The sequence below is a fragment of the Tamandua tetradactyla genome, chromosome 21, assembly GCF_023851605.1.
Source record: "Tamandua tetradactyla isolate mTamTet1 chromosome 21, mTamTet1.pri, whole genome shotgun sequence".
NCBI lineage: Eukaryota > Metazoa > Chordata > Mammalia > Pilosa > Myrmecophagidae > Tamandua > Tamandua tetradactyla.
Genome location: NC_135347.1, coordinates 18,664,601 through 18,679,542, shown reverse-complemented (window position 1 = coordinate 18,679,542; position 14,942 = coordinate 18,664,601). Strand labels below are relative to the sequence as shown.

General features: G+C 36.3%; 1 protein-coding gene and 1 non-coding gene across 4 annotated transcripts in view; one reads left to right on the top strand and one right to left on the bottom strand.

Moving 5' to 3' along the window:
* CAMK4 (calcium/calmodulin dependent protein kinase IV) overlaps positions 1 to 14,942 on the top strand; it is a 244,339-nt gene that overhangs the window by 98,181 nt on the left and 131,216 nt on the right. For all 3 annotated transcript variants that reach the window (XM_077138995.1, XM_077138994.1, XM_077138997.1), the window contains one exon: positions 14,831 to 14,909. In XM_077138995.1, coding sequence (XP_076995110.1) covers positions 14,831 to 14,909 — 79 coding nt within the window. The remainder of the gene's footprint in view (positions 1 to 14,830; positions 14,910 to 14,942) is intronic.
* TRNAV-GAC (transfer RNA valine (anticodon GAC)) lies at positions 2,036 to 2,106 on the bottom strand. The gene has a single exon. It is a non-coding gene; the product is annotated as a tRNA-Val (tRNA).

Below are 14,942 nucleotides of genomic sequence, written 5' to 3'. Positions count from 1 at the left end.
TATAAGTGGGCTCTTTGCTGCATTTTTATATTTCTTTTATTAAAGCAATCTTTTTCCTTCCTTCCTTTCCTATAAGGATTTAAGGCATTGTGTTGGTAGAAGTAGCGAAAAATAGAGTTGCTAATTCAATTTGATTAATTCTCCAAGCCCGCATAGGAGACCTACTATTTCAAAGGCGCTGGCTGCTCACAGGTCTTTGTCCTCAAGTCACATGGGGGAGACACGTGCACACAATTAACTATGGTGTGTGGGAATGTGCAATAAGGTCCATAATAGTGGGAATTCAGAGGGCACATTGATTAATTTATCCGTTGAAAAATTATTGAGGTTTCCTCACCACTGTAGACAGACATCCACGAGGAACTGTGTGTCTTAGGGAGAAATCTGGAAACACAGAGCAGAGATTAAGGTTTAGTCACAGCTCTGCCTCTCATCAACCATGTCTTTCTGAGCATGTCATTAACTTCCAGAAGTGCAATTCATCATATTGTGAGGTTTGCCTCCTTGTTGGACTATTGTGATGATCATATTATAGCATTCAATTCAATCCATAAACTAGTTCTTGAACTCCTGCTGTATTTATTTCTAGGCCCTGGGAGTATTGTAAGATACTCCCTTACTGCATGGAGTTATTCTCGCCAGGAGTTGCAAACTCAGGGTGCTTACAGAGGCCAGACAGACTTGTAAATGAGCAGAAAGGCTTATTACAATCCATAGGGACTAGTGGGTTTCCTGGCAAACTGTAGAAAACATGTCACATATCAGTGAGGCAGCCTCTGCCAGCTTCAGCTGATTGTGGGCATCCAGAAACACTAGGTTTAGTTTTCTTGAAATAGGAACTGGCCCTGTTTTTAATGTTGACATCTAATTTTAAAACCTGTTGAAACATTGTGTAGGTAAAATATATTTGTGAAGGGGAGAATCAACTTATGAGATGGCAAGCTCTAGTCTAGACAGGCATGTATTGAATAAACCACAAGGCAGAGTTTAGGTGCAAAGGTGGGCTGACAAGCTTCATGTGAGTTCAGGATGTGATGGAAAGAACGTTTGTATACCATGGAAGTAAAATATTCCATGAGAGATGATGTTTAGTGCTGGATAGGGACTGGCTAATGTACATCAGAAAATCTGAGGTGATCATTCAAACGGAGGAGGCAGCATTCTCAAAGACACAAGGAATTCAGTATTGTTAGGGTAAAAGGAAGGGCAAGAGTTGTTGAGATAAAAAAGAAAAGCCCATTCATTACCTCCTCTTCCTTTCCTGTCCTTTGGAATACTGCTCTTATTTATATATATTTTTTAAATTTTGCTTTTAAATGGTCAGTTTTTTCATATTTATCCACATTCTTTGTATTTCTAATGTTCCTTATTCCTTCCTATAGATCTGAATTTTCATCTGGTATTATTTTCCTTCAGGCTGAACAACTTCCTTTAACATTGCTTGCAGTTCATGTATGCTGAAATACATAGTTGTTGGACTTCATTTATTTTTTAAATCTCCTTATTTTGCCATCATTTTGAGAGACATTTTCACTATATGGAATTCAGGGTTGACTGATTTGGGTTTTGTTCATTTGGTTGTGTGCTTATCTTCAGGCTCTCTTCCCCATTCCATTGTCTTCTGGCCTCTTATTTTTTTCTGATGAGACGTCAACTCTCATTTATATCCTTGCCCCCTGTGTGTGTTCTGTCTTCTTTCCTTGGCTGTTTTTTAGGATTTTCCCTTCTTGATTATTGTCTGACTATGTGTTTAAGTTTCATCTTCTTTGCATTTATGATTCCTGCTGCTCAATGAGGTTTTTGGTTTTGGTGCATGGTCCGGAAATGGAACCTGGTTCTCCTGCATAGACAGTGAGAATTCTACCGCTCAACCACCCGTGCACCCTCGATGAGGTTTTCTCTTTTTTGTATGCTGTATGGCGGGAGTCACATTTCTTTCTTTTTCCATGTGAGTATCCCGTTATTGCAGCGCCATGTGTTGATTTGCTTGTTTGTTTTTTCTTTGTTTGCCTGCTTGTTTGTTTGTTTTAGGAAGTGCATGGGCTGGGAATCGAACCCAGGTCTCCCGCATGTCAGGCGAGAATTCCACCACTGAACTACCCTTGTACCCTCCTCAAAGAGTTTTTAAATCTGTAATGCTCTTTACTAAACTTGTAAAAAATTTCACCCATCATTTCTTCAAGAATTTTTTCTCTCCTCTCCTACTGGAACACCTGTAACGCCTATGGCAGCCTTCCTGATGTTTTCTCATGAGTTACCAAGGCTCTATAACTGTTAACCAATTGCTTTTATCTCTGTTGCTCAGACTGATTTTTCTTCAAGTTTACTGACCCTTTCTTCAGCTGCCTCAATCCACTCTGAAGCTTATGAATTTTGAATTACACATAATGTACTTTTCAATTCTAAAATTTCTATTAAGGTACTTTTTATAGTTTCCATTTCTGTGCTGCTGAGATACCCCCATAAGTTTGCTATTATGTCCATATTTTCTTTCATTTTCTCATATTCTTAAATGTATTTACAATAGCTACTTTATAGCCTTCATGTGCTAATTTCAACATGTGGGTCATCTACAAGTCTATTCTTCTAAAAATTATTATTACAGAGAATATTTTCTCACTTCTTTGAATGTCAAGTATTGCTTAATTGCATGATAAACACTTCTAAATAACATGCTTTAGGGAGTCTGGATTAGGTTATCTTATTTTGAAATGAGTTAACTTTTTTTTTTAATAGATAGAGCATAGAACTTTCCTTATTCCAATAACAAAAACTAAGTCTGCAAAACTAGATGAATTCTTAATTTTATGGAAAAATATGAACTCGAAATTTAAAGCAAAAATAACTTAGTACAAAGTCTACTGAAACCGTAGCTAAAACCAACTTTCACATGAATATGCACACAACACTAATATTAATATACAAAATTATAAACAATTATTAATCAAAGATAAATGTTTTCAGACTTTAAAGGAATAGGTAATACCTCTCTTACATTTTTTAACTTTTTTTTATTGTATAGTAAAACATATAGACAAAACAAAGAAATAAAAAAGCAATGGTTTTCAAAGCACTCTCCAACAATGGTTAGAGGACAGATCCAAGAGTTTGTCATTGGCTACCATATGATCCTCTCAAATTTTTCATTCGAGCTGCTCCAGAATATAGGAGGTTAGAGGGCTTAAATATTTTTTTATCTTCACAATCGACTTTTTTCCCCCTCTTTTTTTTTTTGTGAAAAATAACATGTATGCAAAAAAGCTATAAATTTCAAAGCATAGCACCACAATTAGTTGTAGAACATATTCAGAGTTTGACATTAGTTACAATTTCACAATTTTAGGTTTTTACTTCTAGCTGCTCTAAAATACTAGAGACTAAAAGAGATACCAATTTAATGATTTCAGCAGTCGTATTCATTTGTTAAGTTCTATCTTCTATGAATAATTCCACCATCACCTTTGATCTTTCCATCAACCCTCTTTAGGGTTGTTTGGGTTATGGCAATTCTAAATTTTTGATATTGGAAGGGTACGTCACTAATATGGGGTAGGGAGATGGAACTGTCTGATGTTCTGGAGAGGCTGGGCTAGTTTTCAGGACTTATCTGGACTAGGGACCTGTTTGGAGGTTGTAGGTTTTTGGAAAGTTACTCTAGTGCATAGAACCATTGTGGGATCTTATATATTGCCCTACATATTCTTTAGGATTGGCTGGAATGGTCCTGGTTGGGGGTTGGCAGGTTATGATGGGTAGCAAGGTCTACCTGAAACTTGCAAAAGAGCAACCTACAGAATAGCCTCTCAACTCTATTTGAACTCTCTCTGATACTGATACTGATACTTTATTAATTACACTTCTTTCCCTGTTTTGGTCAGGATGGAATTGTTGATCCCATGGTGCCAGGTCTGAATTTATCCCTGGGAGTCCTCTCCCTCATAGCCAGGGAAACTTTTACTCCTGGATGTCATGTCCCATATAGGGGGGGAGGGCAATGATTTCACTTGCAGAATTGGGCTTAGAGAGACTGAGTTCACATCTGAGCAACAACAGAGGTCCTCCTGAAGTAACTCTTAGGCATGCCTATAGGTAGTCTAAGCTTCTCTGCTACTTACATAAGCTTCACAAGAGTAAGCCTCAAGATCAAGGGCATGGCCTATTAATTTGGATATCCCTATAGTTTGATACAGTATCAGGGGATTTCCTGATGCTAAGGTTTAATAGTTACATTGTCTTTCTCCCCTCCCTCAGGGGACTTTGCCAATACTTTTTGATTATCTGCTTAATATGCTCTAGGATGTATCCAGGCATTACAATAATCTATACAGGATTAAAGAACCTCTTTCTTATTCTGTGCTCTCTGTGTTTCAGTTGTTCAAATGAGCTGTACAGATAGGTTGAATTAGATTATGCACTACAGAAAATTTCTAAACCTTTTTTCCATTGGTCTCAAAAAATATGTGTGGTTCTAAAATACAGACACTGTTTTACTTACCCCATGTTCTGAATTACTTTAACCCCAACCTGTTCGACTTTGTTCTTTTCTCTAAATATCAGATTACATATATAAAACAGCTTCTCAAAATCCAGAAATAATAATCACCACTCTGGACTTAATGTGTCTGCTCTGAAAGCTTACACTCTGGGCCCCTGTTTTCTTAAAAGCATTTTCTAAAGGTGACCATACCATTGTTATTTTTTGTTTCTGGCTTATTTTGTCTCACCAAATGTCCCACAAGCTCATTCACATCGTTGCATGCCTCACGAGTAGCAGCACAACCTTCGTTCATAAGTATACACCATTGTTCACCAATCTACTTCTCCTTCAGTGCATCCTTCAGCCACCTGCATTCATCAGGCATCATGTAGAGGGCCCAAAGTCCACAGTTCGACAACATTCTCAATTTTAGATAATGAAATGACTTAACTTTTTAAAAATGGCAAACAAACATTCAAGATTGGTTTTATTCTTTGTTAGGGAATATCTGTTGGGGGTTTTTCCTTTTTCTGTGGCACGGCCCTTGCTCTCAGGTATAGTCTTTACTTCTGTGGTGTGACTTTTATGAGGTCTCAGCCAACTTCTGAGCACTCAGTGGTGTCTTTCCACTTTGGTTTGGTCAGAGATCCAGTGTCTTCTAGGATTTCAAGCTCTCTGGTATTTCAGAGCCCCTCAGAACTGCTCCTATTTAGCCTCATAAAGTCTTGCCTCGCACATGTCCTGCTTTTCCCTCAGCCAAGGATAAACAAACTCTTCATTTAGGAATCTCTTTTTCCCCCTTGGCACAGTTCACTTCTCTGGATTACCCTTCCCTGTTGGAGAAGCCATAAAATATCGCTATTGTTGGAGAAGCCATAAAACATCGCTGACATGGCTGCCGTGGTTGATGCAAGGCAACACAAAATGGCTAACCTGAAATCTGCCCTCCGCCCTAGCAACAACGGTGACCAATCCCGGTAATCTGCCCTCCAGCCTAGCAACAATGACCACCAATCCCAGCCCGACACGTGTCCCTGCATGCTTCCCAGCCTATATAAGCCTGTGCACTTCCTGAATAAAACAGACGCCTTCCATTTTCCCCTGAGGGTTGTCTCCTGTGTCGCGTGCTGTGTGCTTTGTGTCTGTGTGACTGACTCAGTACGGCCGCTTACCCCCAGCCATCAGCTAACCAGCCATCAGCTACCCCACACTTCCCTAGGAACTCTCACCACTTTGGTAGCTTAAAATTCTCATCTCTGCCTCCTCTACGAGTGAGATGTCGTGGTATGTTTGGGCTTCACTTCCTTACTCTGTAGACCATACATTTTCCTCAATCACAGAGCTAAGGTGACTGTGATACTCACCGCATTTTTCTCTTCTCATACGGGTCGCAGCCATGTACTGTCTTTTGTTCAGTGTCTGAAATTATTTGTCTTGCGCATTATGTTTAGATTTTAGTTGTTTATGGCAGAAGGAAAAGTGAAGTACGAGCTATTCCATCACTTATGGGAGCAGAACGTCTCCCTTACAAAGCCTTACCTTTTATCACCTTATTACAGTTGGAGTCACATATTATTGTTGCAAAAGAGAAAACTAATTGTTTATTTTTTTATGCATTTATTAAGAGTCCATAAATATGTCAACAAAGCTAGTGATTTAAGGAGGTTAGCAAGTGATAAATCTATAAAAGCAAATTAAGAAATTCCCCTTTGGTATTCCAAGCAGCTTTTTAATCATCAATAACATGTATTGTTTCTAGACAAGGAAGGAATTTTGGAGGCATGAGTTATATTTATGCTATGTCAAAATACTGTGCCCAGGAATTTTTCCTGTTGAATAGAAAATCAAACAGACATATTTTAGGTCAAAATCTAACCCATTTTAGATCACAGGCCTTCAGACTGCCCCCACTGCTGCTTCTAAAGCATTCACGTGGCTGAGAGCTGTACCAGATGGCTGAAACAGGCAAGGAAGAGATTTCTTCTCTTCCAGCTGTGACTTAGGATTGCCATTGGCATTCAGCAACACCCAGCACTTAATATTATGAAACTATAAGATTAGAAATCAGTAAGATCATTCCTTCAATAGGAGGCTTATCCGAGGCAAGGCTTGTGGCTTTATTTAGCGCACAGATGTGTTTTGTTTGGACTGCACAGGGTTTTAAAAAATGCCAAATGTCTTGCCAGCATTTAAAAATGCGATTTTTTTAATCCAAAATTCGATTCCCAGCTTCTCTTGAACCTGGCAACACTGAATTCTTCATTTGTGCCTGGTAGGCAGCTGGTAGGAGCGGAGAACCAACTGTCTGCTTTAAAGATTTAAGCACCCGTTTCCTACAATTCTTAACAATATCATCATTAAAAATTGGTTAACTATAGGGGCACAAGGGTGGTTCAGTAGTAGAATGCTCGCATTTCATGCAGGAGACCCAGGTTCGATTCTTGGACCATGCACCTCCCCCCCAAAATTGGTTACCTATAAAAAAGGAGATAACTTTTCTAGTCCTTCAAAATTAATTACAGCCCATTCTTGATCTTATTTGGAAATTCAAGTGTAATGCAGTATTGCAAGGTAAGATTTCCTTGGGCTAGCCATGAACATTTGGATGATTCACTGGATTTCAGGGCTGACTGCACCAGTGCTTTTACTTCCTAAATCAAGAGAATTCCCCAAAACAGAGGGAAACCTAGAGGCCTGTTAGAAAATTAGAATTAAATTGTAAAGAAACTGTTACAGGATCATCATTAAATTTTGGTTTGAAATACTTAAAAAATGAAAACAACTGCATGTTCATCAACGGCAGTCTGAACAAATAAATTGTGTGGTATATTCATTCAATAGCAGCAATTAAGAGGACTTAGTTATATATGTTAATCAGAACATGATATTGGGCGAAAAATGCAGGTTGAGGTCTGAGATATATAGCATTATAACATTTCTATAAATTTTGATAAGTAGTATAACCAAAACAATGTTACGTATATTTTGTATATTGACAAACATAACCTTAAATGAAAGTACAGAAGTTGGATTGAATAGATACACAATAAATATATGATTATAGATGCTTATAGGATAGAGGGGAAGGTACTGGAAATGGAGGAAAAAGCTGAAAAACAGGGTATTTTTATACCGACAAGAAATTACGGAATTAGATGGTTAATTGAAAATTAAGTTCAGAGTGTGATTCTTGCATGTGCACACACCCACAAATGGAAAAAAAAAAACTATTCACAAAATGCCTGGATAATTGAATTAATGACTAACACGTGATAAACTGAAAATCTTGAAGCAAATAGAAGTCTGTCAGTCTATAGACTGTGTAACTATATAGCTTTTACAACGTAATTGTGGAACTTTGTATCTGATACTCCTTTTATACAGAATTATGGACAGATGATTAAAAAAATAAGGATAAAAATAAATAAATAATAGGGGGAGATAAAGGGTAAAGATTGAGTAGATTGAAATACTGTGCGTTAATAAGAGGGAGGGGCAAGAGGTATGGGATATATGAGTCCTTTTTGTCTTTTTATGGAGTGATACAAACTTTCTAAAAATGATCATGGTAAAAAATACACAACTATATGATGATATTGTGAGCCATTGATTGTATAATATGGTTGGACTATATTGGATATTTCTCAATAAAAATTTTTTAAAAATAGAGGTCTGATAAAGGTATGAAGGCCCTTTACCTCTGCATGTATGATTGAGAACAACCTGATTAAGTCAACTGGATCATTTGAGGCTACTTTTGCTCACTTTGTGATAGCTAAGATTCAGCATTTGGATTCCAAATGTTCATGAGCTTTCACTTTATATCCAGACAAGAGTTTTGGTAAATTCTTGAAACCAGAGAGGTCACATTTAAGTTAGTCTTTGCACCGATTCAGGTACTAGGACAAAAGTTAAGGCTAGATGCTGTTAGGCAAACAATTTAAGTGAATTGTTAACCCATCAAGCAAGGTTTTGAGAAACTGGAGCCAATCAAAGAAGAGATTAAGGGTTCACGATTTGAATTGGTGATCAGAATTGAAGAGTTAAGCAGTTGCCAGTGTAAGGTCTTGCAGGAGTGGGCACAGATTAGGATTTGTACATGTAAGATGTACATGTAAGACAGCAGATATGGAGTAAGCTGACATCTGCATGAAAATACAAATGAGAAAAACTTCACAAGTGTCAATACATGGCACTGAGTAGGAGGGCATGAGCTGGCTGATACTAAAGGAGGGGCTTGCCTTGGCTCTCTTAAGGATTTAGTAAGCGAGTAGACCAGAGAAGGGAGAGTGTGGTGGCAGACACATTTTGATCCCAAGCTTATTAAAACCTTGGACTTGGTTGCTTCTTAAGATATGAGGCTTAATATCATTCCTTAACATGATGTTTTTGAGGTTTACTCTGGACTGTAATATTTAACTGACTTGGCAAACCTCTAGTTCTAATGGCACCTTTCTAAATTCTGAAGGTGTAGATTTGAAAATGCCAAATCAGTAATTCACTCTTCTCTGCAGTTTCTCTTCCTGCTGTTCTTTGATGGTTTAAGGTTCAGGTTCTGGTGTTGATACCAGAAAACATCTTGAAACTCTGTGGCATTGAAGGACATTGAGAGTTTCAGGCTAACAGAGGTGGAGCATGAAAAACGAAAAGCTGTCTCTGGAATAGGGCAAGGTATATGCTGACATTAAACATTTACAGACTTTGATTCTTTCTTAGGCTCCTGTTCCTGAATATAACTCAGTTTTCACCCCTGAGCAAAATAAATTTTGAGGTTATAACCAATTTTCGTTGAGAATTTATAAAGACAATGAAGACAATAGGCTTGTTAAGTGAAAGCAAGTCAGTCATGTAGGAGAAATACATTGATAGTGCACACATTGTGTTTTCAACATATGATTAACAGTTCTTATAAATTACATCTTTGATTTTAAACCTTTTCATAATGAGCATTCAGAGGATTTTTCTTGCAAGGACATATGTATGCTGAAAATAAAAGTTTTAAAAATGAAATGCAAAATGAACAAAAGTAAGTGCATGGAAAATTTAAAAATAAAATTTTGACATAACTATTTTTTTAAACCAAACACATTATATCACTACCTCCATATTAGAAAAAGATAACAAAACTCTTTAAGTTAATTTCAAGACTTCCCCCTTTGATAAAAAAAATATGGAACTCCTTACTAGCTTATAAGGCCTAATAAAATGGCAAATATATTTCTATGTGGCTATGAAGCACATCATAGCAGAGACACAGCTGGAGCCAAGAAAGCAGAGCAGTCAACGGTGCCTCCAGATTTATACATTTTAAGAGACTCTGAAATTCTCTTGCATTTCCGAAGGGAAAATTGTAGGTTTAAAAGAAAAGGAAAGGTGAGGTCTGTTGGTTTCACCAATCACTAAAGCCCTATTAAGTCCTTCTCCAGAAAACCAACCTCTGATTTTTAACCTTCCTTGATGTGAGAGGGCCCATAATACTGAATTGTTTTAGGATTCTGCAATCACATTTTTTCCCCTAAAACACTGATATGAATCCAGATTTCTGACTTCTTGCTTCCATTTTGAACCAGATTTGATTTCCATCTGGCCTGTTATGTGCATTTGGATATGTATCTCAGTTTAACGGTGGACAATTTATGTCAATGAATATGGGTTTCCTCTGGAGGAAAAAATAAAATGAAACCAATTTCTTTCTTTAAACCAGAAAAGCAGAAAAGGGGAGAGAGATAAGGGGTGAGATTATGAAAAAGAAATTCAGATAACTGTTCCTTAAGTGTTGGACAGTAGGTGTATGTGAAGATCGGCTACAGAATAGAGAGACCTATTTTCTGTACTAAGTAATCCTAAATGTGATTCAAGGAACTCTGTGTTTTAAACATCTTCAGAGCAAATAAATACTGTGATAACTGGAACTTCTTCCTTACATCCATAAATTTGACTTATAGCACCAGATACCAACATCAGGTATTTCTTAACAGCTTTATAGAGGCAATAATGTGTGAGTGCGTATATATCTAATATAGTATGTATGTAGTATTATGGCTATCATGTATACGTACCGTACATGATTTTACAACACATTGCAGATTTGACTACTTTTCTTCTTTCTATGCAATGAAAACTGTGGTGGTATATTTTTAACTTTTGCCTTTCTCATATTTTTAAAATAATCAACTTAATATATGAAGCTAGAGATTGAAAATGATTTTTCCAGCATTTCTGTTATAAAGAAAATCAGTGTAAAAGTAAAAGTGAACAGCTCAGATTGTAAGACAGTATTGATTCTCTTTCTCATCAAAATTACAGGAGAAAAAAAATTCTATCTGTAAAAATTCCTATATTCATTGGCCCTTTTTATCAAAGAGTATGTTATGAATGAATAGACATGAGTGGTGAAGCTTTTATTTTCAAGTGAATAACTCCATGAATGTAATGACTTCTTATCTGAAATCTTCTTACTTCCTTTGGATCTCAGGCAATTTTAAGATGATTCTCCTTTTATATAATCTATTTTGAAGGAAGGAAAAAATGTTATAGCAAAATGTTCTCCACATATTGAAAACTAACTTTTTATACTTTGTGTTAAAACACAAAGTATTTAGTTTTATAAAAAACGTAATGAAAGTATGGTTACTTTCTAAAATTATTTTTATGCATTTAAGCCAACTGCTGAATTTCAGCAAAGAATATACATTATATTTTTGAGAAATTCTTGAAATGTTGTTTTTACATACATTTGTCTAGGATGTTTTATTCTTTTGATTTAACATTTCTAGTCTTTTTAAAAATATATTTCTAGCATACTTGTGTCCTGATGTTAAACAATCAAAATTTTGTTAAATCTTTTTGTTAAACTATCTTGTTAGATCTTAGAGAAAAAGCTTTTGCTAAGACATAGTGATTTCTATATTACAATTACCAATCAGTTAATTTAATGTTAATTAAGAGAAAATTAAGAAATAGGTGTAATGTAATATATTTTCTTTTTCATAACTTCTTGAGCAATATTAAGCTCTTCAATTGGTATAAAATGAAATTAGATTGTCTTTTGTATTTGCATATCACTTTCTCATACATTTCTTTTCCTTTCTTTTGTTTTAAATTTCACCAGCTACCTGTTTAATGGAAGTGGATAGGTTGAATACTGTAGGCTATGTTTTAGTAATGTGATTTTTAATCTTACATCTGAACAATATGGTTTTCCTGGAAAGATATTTTTTCTATGTTCTTGTTAAAGTATAATTTAGGTACAGTGAAATTCATCTAATTTAGTGTACAGTTCTGCCTATTTTGACAAATGTATATAATTTTGTAAGTATCACCATAATCAACCACTTACAGAAAAGTTATGCTAAAAAATTTGTAGTCAGACTCTTGCTTATTTTGTTGTCAATCTCTCTACCTCCTCTGCATCCCAGGCCACCATTGACCTGTTTTTCTGTGCCTATAGTTTTGTCTTTGCAGAAATGTTAGAATACATGACGCCATGCAGTATACAGCACTGTGCATCTACCTGCTTTCACTGAGAATATTTTATTGTTGTTGCATGTACCTCGGTTTGTCCTTGTTTACACCTGAGTAGCATTCCATTGAATGGATATGCCCTGATTGTTAATCTGTTTCCCAGCTGAAGGACTTTCGAGTTATTTCCAAGTTTTGATTATGGTGAATAAAGCTACTATAAACATTCTGGTTAAAGACTTATGAGCAAACACAGGTTTTCGACTTTCTTGAGTAAATACCTAGGAGTGGAATGGATGGGCCGTATGGTAAGGAAAACTTAACTTTATAAACTGCCAAGCTGTCTTCCACCGGCATGTTAAACAATTCCAGTTGCTCTGCGTGCTCATTAGCACGTGGCATTGTCAGCTGTGATTATTATCTGTTCTGAGTGTGTAATGGTTTTGCATTGTGATTTTAATATGTAATTTCTCAATAACTGGTGATGTTGAGTTTCTTATTATGCTTATTTGCCAACCGCATATCTTCTTTGGTGCAGTATTTGCTCAAATCTTTTGCCCATTTTTTTAAAAATAGAGTCATTTGCTTTCTTATTGAGGTTTTTTTGGTGTGTGTGTGTGTGTGTGTTTGGGGGACCACATGGTCCCGGAAACAAACCTGAGTCTCCCATCTTAATGAGTTTTGAGAGTATTTTTATATATTCTTATGACAATTCCTTATCAGATTGTGATTTGCAAATATTTTCTCCCAGTCCATGGCTTTCAAAGAGCAAATGTTCTTAATTTAGATTAACTCCAATTTATTTATTTATTTTTTAATTCATTGCATTTTGGTTTTTATATCTGAAGAATCATTGCCTAATCCAAGGTCGCAAAATTTTTTTTCTGTTTTTTTCGTAGAAGCTTTAGAGTTCTAGGTGTTACATTTGTATCAATGATCTATTTTGAGAATTTTTTTATATGGGATGCGAAGTATGTGAAGAAATTACAGTACTATTTGTTGGAAACGTTATAGATGATCCTTCCTCCACTGAACCGCCTTTGTTTGTATTTTTCGCATGGGCAGACTCGGGGAATCGAACCCCGGTCTCTGGCATGGCAGGTGAGAATTCTGCCACTGAGCCACCATCGTGCTGCCCTGAATTGCTTTTTTACCTTTGTCAGATATCAATTGACCATATAAATGTAAGATTATTTATGGATTCTTTATTCTATTCCATTTGTTGGTATGTCTATTCATCCGATTTTTAATCTTTTTTGTAAACTTATATTTTTTATTATCCCATTCTAGCTCCATTATTGGATTTTTATTGATTTTTTTTAAATGTCATTGCCTTGGCTGCACAATATGCGTCTTTAATTAATCAGATATCGCCTTCAAATAATATAATACTACTTTACATATAGTGTAAGTACTTAACAATGGTGTTCTCCCAATTTCTCCCTGTCTTTGTGCTATTGTTGTCATGCATTTTACTTTTACACATGCTATAAACATAATAATTTCAACTATTTTTGCATTATACTGCAAACTTTTAGAATAATTGGGAAAAATGAATTTGATATTTACCTTTATTCCATTTTCGGAACTCTTTATTTCTTTGTCTATATGTCATATCTTACCAAAGCTTTTAAAAACATGGTGAGATTTTTCTTTACAGTTAGCATGTACCACCCCAATCCCCAACCTCCCCTCAACTCTGTAATATATCTTGTGCTTAGATAGTGACAATGTGTTTTATTTTTAATATTTTCTTTGTGCTCACTTAGAGTTTCAGAGTTGCAGGGGACTATACATATCGCGAGAGGTCTTTTGGCCTACACTTCAAAGTTTGACAAATTTACATCAACTGATCTTATTTTAAGATTTGTCTGGAAGTTCTCTTCCCGGAGTTGAAACTTGAGCCTGTCTGATCTCATTTTGTTTCTCTCTTACTCTCCTGCGTAGGGCGGGAACACCTGGATGCCACTGCCCTGTTTTTTTTTTTTCCTGGAAGTGCATGAACTAGGAATCAAACCCGGGTCTCTGGCATGGCAGGCGAAAACTCTGCCTATTGAGCCACCGTGACCCGCTCTCCCCTTGCCCCCTTTTTAATGCTCTCTTTTTAGTAACCTTGGTCGTATATGAAGATAGTTATTGAGTCCCTTTTCACCATTCTCCCTTGTAAGTAAAACATACTTGAAATTTCCCTGAGATTTTTACAAAGGGAATGATCCATTTTTTTTTCTTCCACATCTTTAACAACTTTTGTAGTATTTCCCCTGGACATTTTCACATAATTATTTTTGATGGAGCATGTGTAGCTAAGAGGTAGTAATAGTCACTGGATAAAGAATCCAGAATACCTGTGGGGCTAACATCGGTTCTAGGAGAACCCAAGAGCACCAAATGAAGTGGATGTAACATCTCAAGCCTTCCCAGCTCCCTTGCAAAGTAGTGGGGGAATAGACTGCTCTGGTGCTTATAGTGGAGTACTGAACTTAAACCTCTCCCTACAGCCATGACTTATCTTACTCCAGACACATACACTTAGAAAGCTCAGGGGTTCTGTAATTGGATGGGTGTCCTCCAAAAACTGTGTTTATTTGAGGACCTGGTTTATTCCAGAACCTGCTGAATGTGACAGCTCCAGCTGTTACTTGTGTAAAAGTGGGGCAAGAGGAAAAAGCAACAGATTGGAAAATCTACAGTTTTTATAAGCAAAGTATACTCACTTGTGAGAAAGAAATACTTTCAACATCTGGGGCTGATTCTATAGAGGAACTTATAAGCATTTGTCAATTAAGAAAGTAACTGCGAGAGATACTGATTTTCAAGCTTTCCCCTTTAACTCAGTGTCCAGAGCATAACATTTTCTTTTTGTTTTTTTTTGTTTTTTGTTTTCCCCTCAAGGGGTGCCACATCCATTGTGTACAGATGCAAACAGAAGGGGACTCAGAAGCCTTATGCTCTCAAAGTGTTAAAGAAAACAGTAAGTTTCTTTCATTATATAATAGCATCTCTA